Here is a 24442-nt window from a genome sequence, read left to right as displayed (position 1 = left end):
CATATTAATTTTTGAGCTTAGAGCTGTTACAAATTATTGTGAGGTAAAATATAGCCTATGTTTATGATATTTAATTTATATGAGATATATATACAAGATATATTTATATATACATATAGAATATATGTTTAATATATCACTATTAGAAGTATATTTTAACTGACATATATAATTAGAACAGTTGTAATTTTGTGTATATGTGAGTTAATTTTAAGTACATATCTCTCAGAAAAATATGCCACTTGTTTGGTTTTGGAAAATCCTAAGCTTACATTGAAGAAATTATTTATTCAAATGATTTTAGGTAATCACTAAACTCAAAATTTTATCGCCTTTGGAAATAATAATGTCAAATACTGCTTGTGTTGTGGGGAATTCAACTAAGTTGTTTACTCTGATCACAGAAAATTTCAAGGTAAGTGATTTTCATTCTCAATAGTAACATTCAAATCTTATCTTATTTAAAATCCATTCTATATTAGGTTTCTGGAGAACAATAATTTGAACAACTATGTATTTACCCTAAAGTACTCACTAAACACAAGTCTGAAGCTAAAGAACAATTAGTACATAAAATAAAAATGACAGGGCTTCCACTTATTTGATTTGGCAAATCAAATCTACCTTAAACAAAAGGGAAACTGTTAGCACTAATAAGGGCTTCTCAGAGTATACAGGAGGCAGACCCTTAGCAAAAACAGATTTCCTTAGGTATAGCTGTGTGGAAACTAGGTATTGTGCTACCAGACTAGTTGAAATTGAAATTTTTGTTCTAGGAGATAGCACTATCAGCAAGTACTTTTTTTTTTTTTTTTTTTTTAGAGAATTTGATTTGTATTACAGAATTGTCTTAGCTTCCCCTGGTAGCATGTATTCTTTACAGTTAACCTACTATTCTAAGCCTCCATATGTGGGACTGTGGCAGGTTAAGTGTTCTGGAACTTTATCTAGTGAATGCTCTCTCTGCAAGTAAGAGCTTTTCAAACATGCAGTTTGCTTCTTTCCTCTAGCAAATGTTTTGGGCAATGGGGGCTGTAGTTCCAGACTAAGTAGGCAGCATGGCAGTTGGAATAACCACCTGAGGAGTGCAACTTATTTTCAGAGTATACTATACTTTTTTGTGTTGGTAGCCTTAACTTTAACACATTTGGTATCAATCTGAGATTTAGAATCCAATGAGTTCTTTATTGTTCTTAATATATTCAGCATTTGCAATTATATAAGATTTCTTGTTGTGCTCTTAGAGATCCTGTGTAATTCAGCTGTCTTTGACTTATTGCTAAAAATGACCCCTATTGTCAATCTGTTGTTTCTATGATACAGATCTCTTTATCTGTTACCTCTTTTATTCATTACTTCAAACTTCTTTTCATTACCTTTATTTATGTATACTGTTTCAACTTTTGTTATTTTGCTCTGGTTAAGCATTTTAAGTCTTGGGTTGTAACAGTAATTCAACTTAAAGTAGCTTAAGTTAAAAAAGAAAGAAAGAAAGAAAACAGAAAAAAAACAAACAAACCCAGAAATGTATTGGCTTATGTAACTGAGAAGCCAAATTGTTGGATAAATCTTACCTTACTCATTCCCACCACCATCCACCTTCTTTTTTTTTTTTTTTTTAATTGTAGGTAGGTTATTTCTGTGAGGCTTAAGATAATTATGATGGCTACAGATTGATATGATATCTTATCTAATTCAGAGAAAAAAATGTATTCTTCCTTCCAGTTTCCATATATAAATTCCAGGGAAGGACCCCAATGGGCCCTGCTTTGTTCATATTCCTACATGTTAGACTAATCACTATTTCTCAGGGTAGAAGCACTATGATTGATTAATCCCTGGTCATTTGTTTTCTGTGGGACACAGCTCTGTAATCAACAGTTACGAAAACCACATGGAGTGTAAAACAGATGAGTCCTTCAAAGGCAAAAATAGCGTATATTCACTACAGTTGAGATGTAGGGTAGTATGGCATAGTGCTTAAGAATAGCGGAGTCAGACTGCTTGTTTCAGATCTTGACTCTAAGTGATCTTGTGCATGTTAAGTTACTTAAGTTTTTTTCATTAGTAAAATAGGTTCAATAATCTACTTCCTAGAGAATTGGTATTTTACATAATGTAATTAGTGAGATGACCTCATTGATTAAGGTTACATTTGGGCAAAGCCCTAAAGGAAGTAAGAGACAGAGCCATCGAAGTATTTGGGTTAAAAGTATTATAAGCAGAAGGGGAAAACTAATATTATTATCATTATTACCACACCTACAATAAAAAAAAAAACCTTCATTAAAAGAGAAGCATTATGAAATGGAAGGACTTTGTAGCCAGAGAAGTCTAAATTCAAGTCAACTCTGGCACGTATCAAATGTATGATGTTAGAAAAACTACTTGACTTTTTAGAATTTTACTTGTAAGAAAATGTAGTTAAAATAAGACTTAAATCATGGAATTATTGTGAAGATTAACTGAAATAACTTAAACACTCTTGGTGCATAACAAATTCCCTACCTCCTGATGAGTTTTTTTTTTTTTTTTTTTGCTGTCTTATAGCTCTTTCATAGTTCATTGTTACTATATTATTTTTCTTATGTATTATTTTTATTCAGAGTAGGTAAACCTTTTATTCTACAACTTCATGCTTTTTTCCCCTACTCTTTTAAAAAAGTTCCATTATCTCCTTTTCTTCTAAATAAATTTACCTCATGTATATAGAATCTTATAGATTTGCTAGCTGGAATTGATGTTTTCTTCCTTTCCAGCTAATACATTATAAAGATCTGCTCTATCTCAATTATGATGGAATATGTAACACCAAATATAAAACCTGGGTGGTGGTGGAGCTGTAGAATAAAATTAGTAGAAGGCAGTGTCTCTCGTGTTTAAATTTTATTATTATACCTACCACATCCAATTAAATATCATGTGACTGTGGTCTAATAAGAGCTATAGACTGCCATAATTCACTTAGCAAAACAGATAATCATTCTCTTTTTCTTAAATCATTAAGCAAATATTCTATTTAACTCTGGAAAATAATAAATAATAAAAAAACTTTATACGATATAAAGCCGCGTACACATGTACCTGCCTGCATGTGTTTAAGAAAGCAGTTTTGGGCAACTGCATGAAACTTAAAATTTATTTTGGAATTAAAACTTTTTTTCAGAATGTTAATTTTACTACTGTCCAAAGGAAATATTTCAATGAAACAAAAGGACTAGAGTACATTGAACAGTTATGCATAACAGAATTCAGCACTGTCCTAATGGAGGTTCAATCCAAGTAAGTTATCATTTAGGGAAAGTAATAAATCTATAGAGTGAGTTCCATGAGGGCAAGGTCTTTTGTCTGTTTTGTTCTCTCCTGTATCCTTAGAAAAGTACCTGGTTTATAATACACAGTCAGTAATTACTGAAATAGTAAAATAGTTAACTAAAATTTATATACAAGGCATATTTTGCTAACTTAATTTATATAGAATTTTTCCAAATTGGTCATAATCTATTGCTGTTGTGGTTGCTGCTCACTTTACTCAAGTAGCCACGGTAACCTAGAAATGTGAGGCACAGAGCTGTAGTCCTGTTATTTCATACATGTACTCCTAAGAGATTCAGCTAGGACAGGGAATGATATTTTCAAAAAGGATATATATATATATATATTTTTTTTTTAAGATTTTATTTATTTATTCGTCACAGAGAGAGCGAGCGAGCGAGCACGGGAGAACACAAGCAGACAGAGCGGCAGGCAGGGGCAGAGAGAGAAGCAGGCTTCCCACTGAGCAAGGAGCCTAATGCGGGACTCAATCCTAGGACCCTGGGATCATGACCTGAGCCGAAGGCAGCGGCTTAACCAACTGAGCCACCCAGGCGTCCCCAAAAAGGATATATTTTTTAAGATTTTATTTATTTATTTGACAGAGAGAGAGAGAGTGAGCATAAGCAGGGGCAGCAGCAGGCAGATGGGGAGAGAGAAGCAGTCTCCTGTCTGAGCAGGGATCCCTGCATTGGGCTCCATGCCAGGACCCTGAGATCATGACCTGAGTCAAAGGCAGATGCTTAACAGGCTGAGCCACCCAGGCACCCTAGAAAGGATATTTTTTAGAACATACTAAATAGATACTTTTCCTTGAGTTACATTGTACTAGTGACTAAGCTCACCAAGATCCTAACATATTTTTCTGTACTTGGGAACCTCCTAACTTTGACCTTTTCAACATGATTTGAATTCTTAGAATGGTACATTGACACATACTACCACTGAATATTGTTTTCCAACATGTGATTTATTGGAGTCCTTAAGTGTCAGACTTCAGAAAATTGTCTGTTCTATGAACTTTTATGGTTTAGAGGTTATTTAGCAAATTTTCAAAAGTAAAGAGCACTGAGTGTGCTTTTTCCCTTTGAATTTAAGCAGTGCCATGCAAATATTTATAATTTTCCTAATAATGAGGTGAAATAAATGTTTTCTTTTATAGCAATACTTTTTATTTATTCTAAAGATTTATAGTGATGTTTCATTGGTCACCTTTCAGGTATTACTGCCTTGCAGCTGTTGCAGCTTTATTAAAATATGTTGAATTTATTCAAAATTCAGTTTATGCACCAAAATCACTGAAGATTTGTTTCCAGGGTAGTGAACAGACAGCCATGATAGATTCATCATCAGCCCAAAACCTTGAGTTACTAATTAATAATCAAGACTGTAGGTAAGATCATCCAATTTTTTTCTTACAAAATGTATCAATATATTTTATTATGTCCTATTTTTCTATAAATACTTTACATTTCTTTAAATTGTTTGATGTAGAAATAATAAATAAACATACCTTTAATTATTGTACCATTGTTGCTGAACTGCTAGATGTTTCACAAAAGTCAAATTTTTAAAAAGATATTTGTATGAAACAACAAAAAGCAAACAGTCCATTTCAAAATAGACAAAGACTTGAATGGACTTTTCTGCAAAGAAGATCTACAAATGGCCAATAAGCACAGTCATTATGGAAATGCAAATCAAAACTACAATTAACTACTTCACACTCATTAAGATGGTTATTATCAAGTAAGTAGAAAATAAATATTGGCAAAGATGTGCAGAAATTTGAACCCTGGTACATTTTTCATGAGAATGTAAAATGGTACAGTCATTTTTGGAAACAGAATGGTGACTCATCAAAGAAGTTAAACATAGAATTACCATATGATTCATCATTCCACTTCTAGGTGTATATACTGAGAAGAATTGAAAGCAGAGACTCAAAGAGTTACTTGCATACAAGTGTTCATAGCAGCATTATTCACAGTAGCCAAAAGGTGGAAATAAACCAAATGTCCATCAATGAATGACTGACTAGATAAACAAAATAAGGTATATACATGATGTACAATAGAATATCATTCAGCCTTAAAAATGAATGGAATTTCAGGGGCACCTGGGTGGCCCAGTCTGTTAAGTGACTGTCTTCAGTCACTGTTAAGTGACTGTTAAGACAGTTAAGACTGTTAAGTGACTGTCATGATTTTAGGGTCCTGGGTTCGAGCCCCGTGTTGGGCTCCCTGCTCAGCAGGGAGTCTGCTTCTTCTCCCTCTGTTGCTCCCCCTGTTTGGACTTTCTCTCTCAGATGAATAAATAAAATCTTAAAAAAAAAAATGAGTGAAATTCTGATAGATGCCACTAGATGTATGAACCTTGAAAACATTGTACTAAGTGAAATAAACCAAACACAAAAGGAAAAATATTTTTTAATTCCACTTAGATATCTAGACTAGGCAAATTCATAGAGATAGAAAGTAGACAGAAATGATCAGGAACTTGGAACAGTGGGGAGTGAGTTGTTACTGTTTGGTGGATTCAGAGTTTCTGCTTGGGATGATGAAAAAGTTCTGGAAATGGGCAGTGGCAGTGGTTGTACAATATTGTGGGTGTATCTAACAACACTGAATTATGTGCTTAAAATGATTAAAAAGGTAAAATTTATGTTATGTGTGTTTTACCACAATAAAAAGAAGATATTGTATCTAGATTACTACAAAATTAGAATAAGCATCTTTAAAAGCATCAAGTCCAGGAAATTTAAGGGGCTATGTAATTATTTGGGAAGGTAAAAATAGTTGAATCAACTTGGTCTATGGTATGACTAGATTGCTGGTTTTATTGGTTTCTTATTAACTTTAATTAGAGCACCAGGAATATTGATGGTGGGCATGAGAGATAAAGAGATAGGGAGAGGTGCGCGCGCACACACACACACATACACACACACGCATGCATGCACACACACTGTAGATTTCATAGTGGGTTACTTAAAGGAGAATTAACACGTTAATAGAAAATAATCAACATGGTGATGGTCAGGCAGAAATGCATTAATAAGAGGTCAGTTTGGGACAAAGAATTAATGAGCTATGATTTTTCTCCTTGAGGAATTACAGTCTAGAGTAGGAAACACAAAGGCAGTATTATTAACGTGTACAAAGTATGGTGATAAAATTTGCATAAAAGGGATCATAGCAGAGAGTGGGTTAAGGGTAAAAAGGAAGTAATTAGGAAAGGCTTTCTAGAGGAGAAAATACCTGAGGTAAGTTTTGAAATATAAAAAGTTATCCAGATGAAGTAGAAAAGGTGAAAAGTCAAGTCTTAAAAGCATGATTTTCTTTCCTTTTTTTTTTTTTTTAAGATTTTATTTATTCACTAGAGAGGGAGAGTGAGTGAGAAAGAGAGAGAGAGAGAGAGCACAAGCAGGAGCTCGGGTGTTGGGGGGTGAGGGGAGAGGCAGAGGGAGCAGCTCTCAGCTCCTCACTGAGCGGGGAGCCCAACATGGGGCTCGATCCAGGGATTCTGAGTTCATGACCTGAACCAAAGGCAGACACTTAACCTACTGATGCACCCAGGCATCCTGAAGGCATGACTTTCTTTTCTTTTTTTTTTTTTTTTCCCAAGATTTTGTTTATTTATTTGACAGAGAGAGAGATCGCAAGTAGACAGAGGCAGGCAGAAAGAGAGTGGGAAGTAGGATCCCTGCCGAGCAGAGATCCCGATGTGGGGCTCAATCCCAGGACCCTGAGATCATGACCTGAGCCAAAAGCAGAGGCTTAAACCACTGAGCCACCCACGCACCCCATGATTTTCATTATAACAGTATGATATGTGCAAGGAAACTAAAGCTATTTAGTACTATTTATTGGTAAAGTGCAAGTTCAGAGTAAGTAAGCTTGGAGTAAATAATCAGCTTCTGGTAATTAAATATAACATTAGACATCAATGAAAGGGATAAAGTGATTATGATTTTTAGTATTAAGGATATTGAAGGGAATAACAAGCATTTTAGAGAAATGAAATCTTAAGGTGCTCCGTGCAAATTTAGAGCCATAGTTGTTTCAATATCTCTGTTACTTTGTGTATTCTTATCTTGGCTTTACTTTCCATTATGTGGAATTGCCAGACATTATTTGCTGTTGCAAACTTAGAAACAAAAGCTGTCTAATTTTGTTAATAATTTATACTCTAATCATCAAGAGCAATTTAAATCTATCTAGGTGCTGTCGATACTATTTTAGTAAGATTATTACTGTATATAATGCTTTTGGTTATGCATCAGTATAGTGGCCTCAGTTTCTTTGCAGTTCCATGGAATAATGATGGTCTAAAATTACAGCCTTAATTTATAGTTAATTGTAGCTTTATTCCTTTTCAGCTTAGTGAATAATATTCTTTTCTTCTTCCTACTTAAAAAGAATTAAAATAATATTATCTGGAAAAATTACTCTTGTCATTTACTTTCTATGTTATAATAATGTAGAGTAAGATAGAGAGTCAGCAACCAAGACTGGTAATTACCACAAAGTGTTTTATAACTTTGCCTCATTTCATAGTTCATCATTATTTATTATTATCATTGTTAAACATTGCTTGAGTTCCTACTATATATTACATGATAGGATATTTGCCCTCTAAGAGTTCATATTATTGTTGAAAGTGAACATTGAGAAGTCTTTTCACAGATTTGAAACAAAGAATATCAGGTTAAAAGGTGGATATTCGACCTGCTGAACTATCTGAATAGCTCTAACACTCCTATAGACTTGTCACCTACCTGTTCAGAGCAGTCTCACCCTTTGATTTCTATAGCAAGTGGCAGGTTTGGGTATGCTGCTCACTTCCTTGGTTCCTGTAGATGTCCAGTTCTCAAAAAGTAAATGCCTGTGATGACCCCACCCCCACCCCTGACCGGGACTTGATTGGAGTAGTTCTCTAAAAATTTGTTTAAATTGATATACCAGGGGCCCCTGGATGGCTCAGTTGGTTAAGCAACTGCCTTCAGCTCAGGTCATGATCCTGGAGTCCTGGGATCGAACCCCACATCGGGCTTCCTACTCAGCTGGGAGTCCACTTCTCCCTCTGACCCTCTCCCATCTCATGCTCTCTCTCTGTCTCATTCTCTCTCTCTCTCAAATAAATAAATAAAATCTTAAAAAAAAAATTGATGTACCAGGGCACCTGGCTGGCTCAGTTGGTAGAGCATATGACTCATGGTTTCAAGGCTGTGAGTTCGAGCCCTAAAAGTTTACTTAAAAAAAAAATTGAATGGGACGCCTGGGTGGCTCAGTTGGTTGAGTAGCTGCCTTTGGCTCAGGTCGTGAACCCAGTGTCCTGGGATCGAGTCCCACATCGGGCTCCTAGCTTGGTGGGAAGCCTGCTTCTCCCTCTGCCTCTGCCTGCCGCTCTGTCTGCCTGTGCTCGCCCGCGCTGTCTCTCTCTCTCTCTCTCTGACAAATAAATAAAATCTTAAAAAAAAAAAATTAAAATACCAAAAACCTGCTAGTCTGATGACTAAGTTAAGAGTCATTCTTGTTTTCTACCCTCTTGCAACCCATATTCAGTCCACTAGTAAATCCCCTTGGCTCAACCTTTGGAATACATACTAATTCTGGATCACATCTTACATTTCCAAGGCTACAACCCTAACCATTGCGTCCATCATTTTAGCCTGGACTACTATAATAGCCCCTAACTTGTTTCTCTGCCTTCTTTTTACCCTCCTACACTTAGTCTTTTCTTGATCCAGTGGGCAGACTGTGATCCTTTTAAACTAGAAATCAGATGTTGGAACTCTGTGGCTGAAAATCTTCCAGTGGCTCCATTACATGTAGAATAGAGTCCAGACTCTTTACCATGCCCTATAAGAACTTCTGTGTCCAGGCCTCTATCAGCTTCTTCATCTTCCTCCATTTCCTTTCACTTGCAAAGTTCCACCGACCTTGATCTTCTTTCTGGTTCTAGATCCAAAAAGCCTTCCTGGGCTTAAATTACTGTTCTACTTGCCCCCCTCTTTTAAAAAAATTTTATTTATTTATTTGATAGAGAAATCACAAGTAGGCAGAGAGGCAGGCAAAGAGAGAGGGGGAGGCAGGCTCCCTGCTGAGCAGAGAGCCTGATGCGGGGCTCCATCCCAGGACCCTGAGATCATGACCTGAACCGAAGGCAGAGGCTTAACTCACTGAGCCACCCAGGTGCCCCTATTTGGCCCCTTTTAACTACTAACTCTTTTCTTGTTATTTAACTATTAGGAAACCTTGGACGAGTTAATTTCTTTGCACTTCAGTTCCTTATAAAATGTGGTTAAATATAACATCAACTTCACACTGTGGTTATTAGAATTAAATAAATTAATAAATGTAAAGTGCCTGGAATATTGCCTGGCACATACTTAGTGTTCAATATGTTACCTACTTTCAACATTGTCAACATCACTTGCATCCCATCATCATCTTTGCATGGATACCTTTTGAATTCAACTACCAAATGTACATATAGGTCTCTCTCAACCAGCTTAACTAAAGAACCCTCCTGGCCATTCTCTATGCAGTCCTGTTCTGTTTGTTTGTTTAACATTTTCTGTACCTGAAATTATTTTCTTTCTTTTTGTTTGTAATTCTCTAACTTCTTCAATTAGAACAAAGTGACTATATTAAATACCTATTTTTTCAGTGTGAAAGCTCTTTGCCCTTATAAAGGATACATTACTGATATCTTGCTATTATTGATGGAATGCCATGGACTACAACATTTTATATTAGTCTGAATATTCTAGCTGATCTATGAAAAAAATCACTTAATACAAAAAGATACTGTCTACCCTTTTTTAATTAAAGCATTATCCATTGATAGCATACTTGGGAGCTTATTTGAAATATATATTCTTTGGCCTCATCTCAGACTTAGAATTCCCTGTGTGATTTGTATGCACATTATAATGTTTGAGAATCACTACTGGAGATTGAAGGATTATTTAGAAAGTTAAATGGTTGGGGTGCCTGGGTGGCTTAGTGGGTTAAGCCTCTGCCTTTGGTTCAAGTTATGATGTCAGGGTCCTGGGATCGAGGCCACATGGGGCTCTCTGCTCAGCAGGGAGCCTGCTTCCCTCTCTCTCTCTCTCGTGATTTCTGTCAAATAAATAAATAAAATCTTTTTTTTTAAAGTTAAATGGTAACTTCTTTGGATTTTATTTTTTATACTTGATGAAATTTTCCTTATTTGTGTTTTCAAAGGAATAATCACACACTCTTTGGTGTTCTAAATTATACTAAGACTCCTGGAGGAAGTAGAAGACTTCGTTCTAATATATTAGAACCTCTAGTTGATATTGAAACCATTAACATGAGATTAGATTGTGTTCAAGAACTACTTCAAGATGAGGAACTCTTTTTTGGACTTCAATCAGGTAAATGAATATCACCTAATTTTATGAATACAAATTATTAAAAAATACGTTGTCTTTTTATAAGAATACTAGTCATATTGGATTAAGGGTCAGCCTAATAACATTATCTTAACTTGATTACATCTGCGAAGATCTAAATTTCCAAAAAAGATCACTTTTAGATACCAGGACTTAGTACTTCAAAATATCTTTTTGGGGGACACAGTTCAACCCCCATAACATCACGTAAGAGAATCGTCTTTGGCACCTGGCTATTTGTTCACTTGCATGGCAATACAACTCTCTTCTTAAATCTGTAGGTAGAAGGACAGTAGATACGCACTGCTCCTAGTTCAATTCCTGGTTCCTAGCAGTTTGATCTATCTTTCATACCTCTATTCTCCCAGCCATTCCACTTGGTGTTCTGGTACATGAAAATCTAGGAGGCATTGAGCAAGCTACAAAGAAGCCATTTTTTAAAAAAATTTATTTTCTAGTAATCTCTACACTGAGCATGGGGCTCAAACTCACAACCCTGAAATCAAGAGTTGCATGCACCTCTGGAGGACTAAGCCAGCCAGGCACCCCACAAAGAAGACATTTTTAACTCTATTCCTTTTCTTGTTCATAGTAACATCTTTTTGGCTGACCTAAACCTGGCATTCCATGTAATACATAAGTGCCTAAAATATGAAGTTATTTAATTACGTAATGTCAGTCAAACTCCAACAATAATCAGCTTTTTAAACTTTCTGTGACCAAATATGCAGTTGCCCTTCTCCTGCCTGTAGTTAATTGCTCTACCTATGTTCTGGATACTGTCTTTGTACTCATTTTTCTCCCATATCTTTAATATTTTTCCTCTCTTCCTCCTGTCTTTCCTATCTTTGTAAAAAACAAACAAACAAAAAAAACTCATTGGACTTTACCTTCTCCAGCTACCACCTTATTTCTCTGTTCTCCCAATTCATAGGTAAACTTGTCGAAAGACAGATTTTCTGCAGTCACTATCTTCTTTTCACAATATTTCAATGTACTGTTTCTGTGCTCACTGTGTGAGATTTCTCTAGTAAAGGTTACTGTAGCAAATGTTATTGGTTCTTTGTCAAGGTCCTCTTGTCTTTTTACCTTTATGTGTACCCCTTTTCTTGCTCTGTGTGGCTTTTGCTTCTCCTGGCCCACACTTGGAGTCTCTTTGGAATCTGCCCCCAGACTATTAGTATTTTGCTTTCAAGAAGCATGCCAGAAGAGTCTTGCAGCCCTTAACTCCAGAATTCTTCTATAGGATCAGTTGAAGTTACCTTCAATAGGACTTTGCCTGAAATTATACTTCTGCTTGACTTTTTTTTCCCTTCCACATCCTTCTCTCTTCTCCCGTTTTCTCTTGGAAGCATTTAAAAAAATATATTTAAATTTTAGTTAACGTACAGTGCAATATTGATTTCAGAAGTAGAATTCAGTGATTCATCACTTACATACAATACCCAGTACTCATCACAAGTGCCCTCTTTAATACCCATCGCTCATCTAGACCATTCCCCGCCCCCCACCTCTCTCTATCAACCTTCAGTTTTTCTCTGTCATTAAGAATCTCTTGGGTGCCTGGGTGGGTCAGTCAGTTAAATGTCTTTCTTGGCTCAGGTCATGATCTCAGGGTCCTGGGATAGAGCCCTGGGTCATGCTCCCTGCTCATCACTCCTTGCTTCTCCCTCTCCCTCTGCTGCTCCCCACCCCATGCCTGTATGCGTGCTCTCTCTCATTCTCTCTCTCTCTCAGATAAATAAATTAATAAAATCTTAAAAAGAATCTCTTAGTATTGGTTTCCCTCTCTCTTTTCTCCCCCTTCCCATATGTTCATCTATTTTGTTTCTTAAATTTGGAAACACATTCTTTTTTTCCCCTTTTTTCACTTGAACTTATGACCCTGAGATCAAGACCTGAGCTGAGATTAAGAGTTGGACATTCAACCGACTGAGCCACCCAGATACCCCTGGAAGCACATTCTTGATAAATCACTTGCACATCAATCCTCATGTCAGGATCTCCTTCTGAAGAACTTAGCCTAAGACAGTCACCTAAATATTCATTGTTAAATTTAATGGACACACATTAGTTCTCTTATTTGAGCTCCAACTTACATGATACTGTTAAATATCTCTCTTTATTGAATTACTGCCTTTTTTTGTTTTTGCAATTATACAGTCTCCTGATTTTCTTTCTAATTCTTTGGAGTTTCCTTCTTTTTTAGCTCTGAAACTCATTTTAAAAAAAAAAGTTTACATGACAGGAAACAACAAATATTAGCGAGGATGTGGAGAAAGGGGAACCATCTTACACTCTTAGTGAGAATGCAAGCTGGTATAGCCACTCTGGGAAAACAGTGTGGAGGTTCCTCAAGATGTTAACAGTAGAGCTACCATATGACCCAACAATTGGATTACTAGGTATTTACCCCAAAGATACAGATGTAGTGAAAAGAAGGGGCACGTGCACCTCAATGTCCACAGCAGCAGTGTCCACAATAGCCTAACTGTGGAAGGAGCCGAGATGTCCTTCAACAGATGAATGAATAAAGATGTGGTTCATATATACAATAGAACATTATTAAGCCATCAGAAAGGATGAATACTTACCATTTACGTTTACATGGATGGAACTGGAGGATATTATCTCTAAGCAGAGAAAGACAATTATCATATGGTTTTACTCATATGTGGAACATAAGGAATAGCACAGGGGACCATAGGGAAAGGGAGGGAAAACTGGGAAGAAATCAGAGAGGGAGACAAACCATGAGAAACTCTGGACTCTGGGAAACAAACTAAGGATTACAGAAGGGAGGGGGGTTGGAGGAATAGGGTAACAGGGTGATGGTTATTAAAGAGGGCACGTGTTGTGATGAGCAGTGAGTGTTATATACAGCTAACAAACTGTTGAACGTTACATCAAAAACTAATGAGGTGGGGCGCCTGGGTGGCTCAATGGGTTAAGGCCTTTGCTTTCGGCTCAGGTCATGATCCCAGAGTCCTGGGATCGAGCCCCACATCGGGGGGGTCTCTGCTCAGCAGGGAGCCTGCTTCCCCCTCTCTCTCTGCCTGCCTCTCTGCCTGCTTGTGATCTCTCTCTGTCAAATAAATAAATAAAATCTTAAAAAAAATTTTTTTTTATTATGTTCAATTAGCCAACATTGAACTAATAAAATTGTTCAATTAACAATTTTATTAGTTCAATGTTGGCTAATTGAACATAATAAAAAAAATTTTTTTTTTAAGATTTTATTTATTTATTTGACAGACAGAGATCACAAGCAGGCAGAGAGGCAGGCAGAGAGAGAGAGGTGGAGGCAGGCTCCCTGCGGAGCAGAGAGCCCGATGTGGGGCTCGATCCCAGGACCCTGGGATCATGACCTGAGCTGAAGGCAGAGGCTTAACCCACTGAGCCACCCAGGCACCCCTAAAAAAATTTTTTTATGTTACTATCCAGTCAGAACCAACTGGTTATCTCCCTCAAACTGTTATCTATAGGGATTTCCAAATAGACCTCAGGACTGTATACTTACTGTCTTGGAACTTCCTCAGAAAGCTCTGTCATTGATCAGGTAACAGAGTAAAAACATTGGAGTCCTTTCTTTCAAATGGAAAAGGGAAAGACTTATGAGCCTTTTCTTTTCCCCCTGCATCTTCCTTATAGATTTCTTTTCCTTTGCTTATTCCCTAAATGCTAAGCCTCTTCAAAGATTCGTCTTAGATTGTTTTTTTACCCTGTGTATTCAAATATGACTTACCTTCCTGGCTTTATAATTATCACTCACATATTCATGACTTCCTAATCTGTATCTCATACCCACGTATTTCTACAGACCTTTAGCCCCATCTGTCTTATTGCCTACTGAGCACTTGTTAGATGTTCCTCTATCATTTTAAATTCAGTGTACCCAAACTGTACTATCTTCCCTTCTGAGTCAGTCTTTCTGATTTCAGTGAAGAGCTCTACATCCAGCCTCTTTATCAAGCCACATACCTGGAAGTCATTCTTTTTTTTTTTTTAATTTTTAAAAAAGGTTTTATTTATTTGACAGAGATGGCACAAGCAGGGGGAATGGCAGGTGGAAGGAAAGGGAGAATCACGCTCCCAGATGAGCAGGGAGCCCAACTTAGGGTTCAATTCTAGGACCCTGAGATCATGACCTGAGCCAAAGGCAGGCACTAAACCAACTGAGCTACCCACAACCCCCCCCGGAAGTCATTCTTAACACTTCTCTTCCCTGAAATCAGTCATCAAATTCTGCAAAGTTCTTTCTGTATATCTCTTTTTTCCTCCATTTTATTTTATTTCTTTTCAGTGTTCCAGCATCTGTTATTTATGCACCACACCCAATGCTCCATGCAATACTTGCCCTCTTTAACCACCAGGCTCACCCAACCCCCCACCCCCCTCCCCTCCAAAATCCTCAGTTTTTTCCTCAGAGTCCACAGTCTCTCATGGTTTGTCTCCCCCTCCAATTTCCTCCAACTCACTTCTCCGTTCCATCTCCCAGTGTCCTCCATGTTATTCCTTCTGCTCCACAAGTAAGTGAGACTATATGTATATCTCTTTGAATGCATTGCTTTTATCCCCAGTGCTGCTGGGCTGGGAAAAATTTATCTATATTTTGAATTATTGCAACAACTTCCTATTTGATCTCCCTCCTCCAATCTTTCTTTTTATGGTGTCTTCTCTATACTGGAGCCTGAATGATCTTTTGAAAATATAATTCTGAGAATATCACTCTGTATTTATTTCTTACTGTTAATATAACAAATTACCACAAATTTAGTGGTTTAAAACACCATGAATTTATTATCTTAGGTTCTGGAAGTCAGAAATCAGTTTTATTGGGAAAAATCAGTATGTTAGCAGTCCACATTCCTTCTGGAGGCTCTATGGACAAATCTATTTCTTGCCTTTTCCAGTTTCTAGAGTCTGTGCAGATCAGTAGATGGCTCATGGGCCTTTCTCCATCTTCAAAGCCAGCAGCATAGTATCTTTTCTACTTTCTGACCTCTGCTTTTGTCCTTGTATCCTCTCTTTTGTCACTGATCCTCCTACAACCCTCTTCAAAGGACTCTTGTGATTACTTAGGGAACCGACAAATAATCCAGAATAATCTCTCCATTTCAAGATGCTTAACTAAATTCCATCTTCAAAGTTTCTTTTATCAGGTAACATATTTGCACATTCCAGGAATTAGGACGTAGATATCTTTGGGGGCTACGACATACACACTTGCGTAAAATTCTTCAATCTCTTCTCATTACTTTTAGGATAAAATCCAGACTCTTCTATATGACTCTTTCCTTGTCATCTCCCACAGCATGTCTTGCTACTCCTCACTTTCCATTCTACCTTTTAATAGAATTAAACTTCTTTCAGTTACTTGAGCAGATTCCCTCATGTTTTTTAGTCTTTGTAGTCTGTACATTTGCCTAGACTCTTTCTTCTTCCTTCCCTGTGACACCTCCTCCCAGGCACTCCTTAACTAACGACAGTTCATCCTTTACCATTCCAGCTTAGATGTCACTCATGTGAGAAGCCTCTCTGACTCCCCAGGTTTGTGTTAGGTATCTTTTCTACATGTTTCCCGTAGTGCCTTGTTATGCCACTTATCTTACTGGATTGTAAGTGCATGCTTTGTTGGAGGATTCCTGTACAAGGCTAGGATATAACAGGTATTCATATTTGTTAAACTATTGATTTGTTGTTGAACCTCTTGAAATTTGTATTTTATTGTTCCCAGCGTTATGTTTTATAGGGTGTGATATTAATGAAAAACTTGAATTTTCTTTGAAACTTTAATTTTGATATATTTTATAATTTCTTTTAACTGACAGTTTTAAATTTGCATCTACAAATGTTAAACACTTCTATGTTTTCTATATCTTGAGAGTTTATAATTTATCTCAACATGTAATGAAGTAGGGGAGCAGAGCAAGGTGGGAGCATAATTTTTATAGCTTATTAAAATAGGAGAATCCAAATCTCATTAAAACAACGACCTAGGGGCACCTGGGTGGGTCAGTCAGTTTAAGCGTCTGACTCTTAGTTTTGGCTCAGGTCATGATCTCATGGGTTGTGAGATGGAGCCCCATGTTGGGCTTGATGCTCAGCGGGGAGTCTGCTTCTCTCTCTCACCCTCTCCCTCTGCCTTTTCCCCTGCTTCTATGCATTCTGTCTCTCTGGAATAAATAAATCTTTAACAACAATAACAACAAAAAACCTCAACAACCTAGTACTGACTTTATTGTAGGCATTCTATAGGTATTAGTGACAAAAAGATGAGGAAGATTAAGCTATAAGCGTCTGTCCTCAAGGATCTTACACTCGTGTTAGAGAACAGAATTCTAAATAAATAATTATGATACAGTGCTATCAATGCAATAATAATTGAGTATTTTATGGGAACACTAGGAAGTGAACTGGGAAAAAAGCAGAATACAGGATCCATAAATAATCTTTCAGTTCTTTTTTTTTTTAGCATTTATTTATTATTTATGTAATCTCTACACTCAATGTGGGGCTTGAACTTGTGACCCCAAGATCAAAGAGTCACGTGTTCTTCTGACTGAGCCAGCTGTGTGCCCTGATAATATTTCAGTTCTATAATAGAGAATGGGTAGGATTTTGACAATAGGAGAATCCTAGAAATGATATTCAAAACAAAGGGAACCTGCCTGTGCAAGGTATGCTGATGCATATAGGACAACAACAATGTTTTTTTGGATGTAGTGGCTGGGATAAATATCTGATATGGTGCCATTGGCTGTGATCTTGAGCAGTCATTACTTTCTAGGGAACATTTTTTTTCTGGGAAGGTGGGGAAGATAGACTTAACATAAGCTTTTGCCATTGTATTTAATATTGATATGAAAGAGCTTATTGTATTCAAGTCATGGCCAATAGTTACTTATGACTTGAAGCCTGGCAGAAAATGAGGATTGGGGCTAGCTTGTGAAGGGCTTTTATATAATGGTAAGAAATTTGGGATTTTATCCTGTATGCAATAGGGAGCTGATGATATTAAATCAGGAGAATAATATGATCAGACACTTATTTTAGAAACATTATTCTGGTTGTTATGATAGACTTAGGGAAGTGAAGAAGAACAGACCAAAAAAGAGAGAGGCCAATCTATATGAGGGCTTAAGAGAGTGTGGTTAGTGGAATCACATGTAAAATATCATAATAGTATTATGTCTTACTGAACAGTATAATATTAGTATACTCAGTCTATTTACTGTGATTTTTTAAACATTCTTTAACATAGCTAATTACTGTAGAAGCAGCAACTTAGAAAAGGACAGAGTTCTAGAGGTAGGCAAACTGAAAAATACCACAAGATACTTGGCATTTGAACAGGAAGAAAGTGACATAAAATTTTTGTCTTTTTGGATTTTTTAAAAGTAGCAGGTTGAAAAACAAAAAACAAAAACAAAAACCAAAAAAAGGTAGGAGATTGGATCCATTTTGTGGAAGTATCAGTTAAGTCTATATAAAACTTTAAGGTCATACATTTCAGTGATGATAATAGTAATGAGTTATTAAGAGAAAATTAGTATAGCTTACTGTATTTTAAGTATGAGGAAATGAGTTCATCCTTAAAAGTTCTGTTAAATGGCAAGGTTAGAAAAAAATTGAGATATTTAAAAGGGGTAGATTACAGTTATCTATGAATTTGTTTTTATAGAATACTTTAAGCTAGAAAATAAGTTGAGAAGAACAATAGAACAGTTTTGAGCTCTAGTGTGTGCCAGGTACTTTACACATATTATCCAACTTATTCCTCACAATAACCCTAGGAGGTAGAGGTTACTATCCACATTTAAAAAATGAACACAGCCAAAGTTCAGAGAAGATAGGTAAATTCTGGTAGGTTACCTGGTTAGTGGTTGAACTGGGTTTTTAAACTAATCTTAAGTATCATGAAGAAAAGTTACAAATCAAAAAGGTAGGAAGAAAATTATAATAACATCTAAAGGCCAGAGAAGTATAGTTTTTAGAAGGAAAGGATGATCAACAGTGTCAGATATTTGAAGACAGCTTATAACTAATAAAATTAAGAAAAGACCATTATAATTTACTGTTTTATTCCTGACATATATAAGATAGATAAAGACTATTAAAACAGATGAAAGTTTGTAGGTAGAACTGTTCTGTTTTATTATTTGAGGATAATATTTTACATAGTTTATATTTTGAACTGTAACACAATTTAAATGCACGTTTTTTATTTGTTTCAGTTATATCAAGATTTCTTGATACAGAGCAACTTCTTTCTGTTTTAGTCCAAATTCCAAAGCAAGACACAGTAAGTATATATGTATTATATTATTATAATTTATATGATATAATTTGTCTTAATGTGAAATAACATTTGGAATATATAAAAATATTTTGGAAGAGTATTTCATTATTAATATCTAGAGCATTTTTATTTATTTATTTATTTATTTATTTATTTATTTTTTAAAAGATTTTATTTATTTATTTGACAGACAGAGATCACAAGTAGGCAGAGAGGCAGGCAGAGAGAGAGGAAGGGAAGCAGGCTCCCTGCTGAGCAGGGAGCCTGATGTGGGGCTCCATCCCAGGACCCTGAGATCATGACCTGAGCCGAAGGCAGCGGCTTAACCCACTGAGCCACCCAGGCGCCCCATTTTTATGCCTTTTAAAGGAAACTTTTTTTCCCCGAATTTCCTATTCTTATGTTACAGGAAAAAAAAAAAAAAGTTTCCTAGTTGAGGAATTGGCATATTTTCATTAATCAAATATTTACTTAAAATGTTTGTAATCTTTTTAAAACTTAGACTATAGTATTTGCTTCATAAATAACTAGATAAAAATTATGTTAGATCCAAAGATTATGGGTGCTTCTTAAAAGTGAATATTATGTGAAGTTTGATTAGCCTTCAAATATGGTTAAACTTTAAGATGAAACAATGTCTTTGGATATTTTTCAAAATTAAATAGTGCTTATGGGCACATCCTATGAAGAAAGTGATAGGTGGTTTTTATTCTTCTCTTTAAGATGAATTGAAAAATATTTACTTTAATGAAATACATGCATATTTTTGCTCATATGCTAAAAAGGAAAAGAGTTTTATACATAAGTAGAGTTTGATTTGAAATTTGGTTACTCTGGAAATCCATTGAAATCTAACTAATCTGTTTCAGAAGTGTTTCCTTATTGTAGAGATAACACTCTTGAGGTTCATTTATAATAAAACACCATCCAATGGATGGAAAAGCTTTGGCTGTTGGATAGGCACAGAACTAGAAGTTTTCTTAAATAATTGAAATACCTTATATACCTGTAAGAAGTAGCAAAAATGTACATGTAAGAAGTATATATATATATGTATATATATATGTATATACACACACACACACACATACATACATACAATTCAATATATAAGTAAGAAGAAGCCAAAAACAACTGATGTCTGGAACAAAATTAGTTATGTTTGTAACATGAGTTTCAAAGTATTCCCTCCTCTTTAACTTCCTACTACAGTTTGTGTGGAACTGGTATTATTTCTACCTTAAATGTTTGGTAAAATTCACAAATGAAGCCATTACAACTTGAGATTTTCTTTCTAGGAAGGTTTTTGACTATAAATTCAACTTATTAACAGATATGATACTATTCAGATTACCTGTTTCTTGTTGAATGAGCTTTGGTTTGGTAGGTGTCTTTCAAAGAATTTGTCACTTCACCCAACTTGTTGAATTTATTGACATTACATTTTTCATAATGACCTCTTTACTATCCTTTTATATTTGTACAGTCTGCAGTGATATACCTCTCTTATTCTTGATGTTGGTAATTGAATGTTCCCTCTTTTTTTTCTTAGTCATTCTGACTAGAGGTTATCAATTTTTTTGGTGTTTTCAAGAGACCAATTTTTGAGGGGTGCCTGGGTGGTTCAGTGGGTTAAGCCTCTGCCTTCAGCTCGGGTCATGATCTCAGGGTCCTGGGATCGAGCCCCACATCAGGCTGTCTGCTCAGTGGAGGGCCTGCTTCCTCCTCTTCTCTCTCTTTCTGCCTCTCTGCCTACTGTGATCTCCCTCTCTTTCTGTCAGATAAATAAATAAATAAAGTCTTTAAAAAAGAAAAAAAAGAAACCAATTTTTGATTTAATTGATTTTGTCTTTTTTCCTTTTTCTCCACTTCATGGATTTCTGCTTTTATCAGTCTTTTTTTTTTTTTGAGCGAGTATTTATTTGTTTGCTTGTTTTCTTCCAAGTTTTTATTTCAATTCCATTTGTTAATGTACAGTGTAATATTAGTTTCAGATGTGCAATATAATGATTCAGCACTTCTATTCAACACCTGGTGCTCATCACCAGTGCATTCCTTAATCCCCATCACCATTTAACCCATCCCCTATCAACCTCCCCTACAGTAATCCTCAGTTCTCTATAGTTAAGAGTCAGTTTTATGCTGTTTTATGGTTTATTTTTCTCTCTCTTTTTCTTTCTTCTACTTACTCTGTGCTCAATTTTCTCTTCTTTCTCAGGGTTCTGAAGGTAGAAGCTGAGGTGGTCAATTCGAGATCTTTTTTCTTTCCTAATATGGTCAGTTAGTGTGATAAATTTCCCTCTGAGTAATGCTTTAGCTATATTTCACAATTTTTTTTTTTAAAGAGAGCCAGGAAGAGAGAGAGGGGGAAGCAGGCTTCCCGCTGAGCAGAGAGCCTGATTCGGGGCTCAATCCCAGGACCCTGAGATCATGACCTGAGCTGAAGGCAGAGGCTTAACCCACTGAGCCACCCAGGTGCCCCTATATTTCACAATTTTTAAAAAAGATTTTATTTATTTGAGAGGGACTGAGAAAGTGAAAGAGAGCACAAGCAGGGGGAGAGGAAGAAGCAGACTCCCTACTGAGCAGAGAGTCTGATGTGGGGCTCTATCCCAGATCCCTGGGATCATGACCTGAGGCGAAGGCAGACGCTTAACTGACTGAGCCACCCAGGTGCCCCTATATTTAAGTTTTTGATATGTTGTGTTTTTTATTCAAAAAAGTTAAAATACCTTCTAATTTCCTTTTTAATTTCTTTTTTGACATGGGTTATTTAGAAGTGTGTTATTTAGTCTTCAATATTTGGGAATTTTCCAGATGTAATTCTGTTACAGATCTCTAATTTAATTCCATTGTGGTCAAGGATGTATGTCGTCTGATATGGATCCTTTGCAGTCTATTGACTCTTGTTTTTATGGCCCAGAATATGATCCTTCTTGGAAATATTCCATGTATGCTTGACAACAATATATATTTTACTGTTTTTGGATGGAGTTTTCCATGAATGTCAGTCAGTTCAAGTTGATTGATAATATTCTTTTTTTTTTTTAAAGATTTTATTTATTTATTTGACAGACAGAGATCACAAGTAGGCAGAGATGCAGGCAGGCAGAGAGAGAGGAGGAAGCAGGCTCCCTGCAGAGCAGAGAGCCCGATGCGGGGCTCGATTCCAGGACTCTGGGATCATGACCTGAGCCGAAGGCAGAAGCTTTAACCCACTGAGCCACCCAGGCGCCCCTGATTGATAATATTCTTGAGTCCTTTTAGTTCCTTTAAGATTTATTTATTTGTTTAATTTTTTTAAAAAGATTTGTTTATTTAGTTTAGAGAGGGAAGTAGAGAAGAGAGTGCATGAGCACAGAGCCCTATGAGGGACTCAATCCCACGACCCCAAGACCATGACCTGAGCTGAAATCAACAGTGGGTCACTTAACCAACTGAGCCAATCAGGAGCCCCCATCTATTTATTTTAGGGAGAGAGAGCAAGAGAGTATGAATGGGGGGAGGGGCAGAAGGACAGGGAGAGAGATTCTCAAGCAGACTTTCTGCTGAGCTCAGAACCCACTGTGGGGCTCAATTGATGACCCTGAAATCATGACTTAGAGCCAAAATCAAGTCAGACGTTTAACTGACTGAGCCATCCAGGCTCTTTAAGTCTTCTATATTTTTATTGTATTTTTTTTGTCTATTTGTTCTATTAGTTATTGAAAGAGGGTGCTGACAACTCCAACTATAATTGTGGTTGTGTCTATTTCTCTTAGAAGTTCTTTTTTGTTTTGTTTTGTTTTTTTAGTGGACACTCTGTATGTACTATTAATTTGCTTACATAAAGTTCAAAACCATTTCCTCCTCTGTCATTCATTTTTTTTTCTTTTTCAAGTTTTTATTTAAATTCCAGTTAGTTAGCTTAGTCCTTAAGCATCTGCCTTCAGCTCAGGTCGTGATCCCAGGGTCCTGGGATGGAGCCACACATCGGGCTCCCTGCTCAGCAGGGAGCCTGCTTCTCCCTGCTCAGCAGGGAGCCTGCTTCTCCCTCTCCCACTCCCCCTGCTTGTGTTCCCTCTCTCGCTGTGTCTCTCTGTCAAATTAAAAAAAATACCAAATAAAAAATAAATTCCAGTTAGCATACAGCGCAATTTTGTTTCAGGTGTAGAATTTAATGATTCATCATTTACATAAAATACCTAGTGCTTATCACAAGTGCCTTCCCTAATAACCACCACCCATTTAACTCATCCCCCTGCCCACCTCCCCTCCAATAACTCTAAACTTGTTCTCTATAGTTAAGAGTCTGTTTTACGGTTTGCCTCTTTTTTTCCCCCTCTAGGTTCATCTGTTTTGTTACATTTCATGTAAGAGTGAAATCATGTGGAATTTGTCTTTCTCTGACTGTTTCACATAGCATAATCCTTTCTAGCTCCAACTACATTATTGAAAATGGCAAGATTTCATTCTTTTTTTATGGCTGAGTAATATTATATTTTGTGTGTATATATACACATATATATACACAACTCTTCTTTTTCCATTCTTCAGGTGATGGACATTTGGGCTCTTTCCATAATTTGGCTATCATTGATAATGCTGCCATAAACATTGGGGTGCATGTACCCCTTTGAATCAGTATCTTCATATACTTTGGGTAAATACCTAGTAGTTTAATTGCTGGGACATAGGATAACTCTATTTTTAACTTTTTGAGGAACCTCCATACTGTTCTCCAGAGTGGCTGCACCAGTTTGTATTCCCACCAAGAGTGAAAGAGATTTTCACTTTTTCCATATCCTCAGCAACACTTACTGCTTCTTGTGTGTTAACTTTAGCTATTCTAACTGGTATGAGGTGATACCTCATTTCATTTTAATTTGTCTTTCTATGATGAAAACTTATCTTGAGAATCTTTCCATGTGTCTTAGCCATTTGTATGTCTTCTTTGGAAGAATGTCTATTCATGTATTCTGCCCATTTCTTTTCTGGATTATTTGGTTTTTGGTTGTTGAGTTTGGTAAGTTCTTTATAGGTTTTGGATACTAACCCTTTATCAGATATGTCATTTGCAAATATTTTCTTCCATTCTGAAGGTTTCCTTTTAGTTTTGTTGATTGTTTCTTTTGCTGTGCAGAGCCTTATCTTGATGAAGTTCCAGTAGTTTATTTCTGCTTTTGTTTCCCTTGCTTCAGGAGATAAGTCTAGCAAGAAGTTGCTACTGCAGAGGTGAAAGAGCTGCTGTCTGTGTTTTCCTCTAGGATTTTGATGGATTCCTGTCTCACATTTAGGTCTTTCACCCATTTTGAGCCTATTTTTGTGTGTGGTGTAATGAAGTGATTCAGTTTCATTCTTCTGCATGTGGCTGTCCAATTTTGCTAACACCATTTATTGAAGAGACTATCCTTTTTCCA

General features: G+C 36.4%; 1 protein-coding gene across 1 annotated transcript in view; it reads left to right on the top strand.

Moving 5' to 3' along the window:
- Positions 1 to 24442, top strand: part of MSH4 (mutS homolog 4) — a 114355-nt gene that overhangs the window by 13017 nt on the left and 76896 nt on the right. Inside the window, exons 4-8 of the mRNA XM_047726314.1 lie at positions 305 to 415; positions 3167 to 3282; positions 4535 to 4708; positions 10551 to 10723; positions 18979 to 19046. Coding sequence (XP_047582270.1) covers positions 305 to 415; positions 3167 to 3282; positions 4535 to 4708; positions 10551 to 10723; positions 18979 to 19046 — 642 coding nt within the window. The remainder of the gene's footprint in view (positions 1 to 304; positions 416 to 3166; positions 3283 to 4534; positions 4709 to 10550; positions 10724 to 18978; positions 19047 to 24442) is intronic.

The sequence above is a fragment of the Lutra lutra genome, chromosome 4 (assembly GCF_902655055.1).
Source record: "Lutra lutra chromosome 4, mLutLut1.2, whole genome shotgun sequence".
Lineage (NCBI taxonomy): Eukaryota > Metazoa > Chordata > Mammalia > Carnivora > Mustelidae > Lutra > Lutra lutra.
Note: the sequence above shows the minus strand (reverse complement) of the source record. Positions and strands in the feature narration are given on the sequence as shown.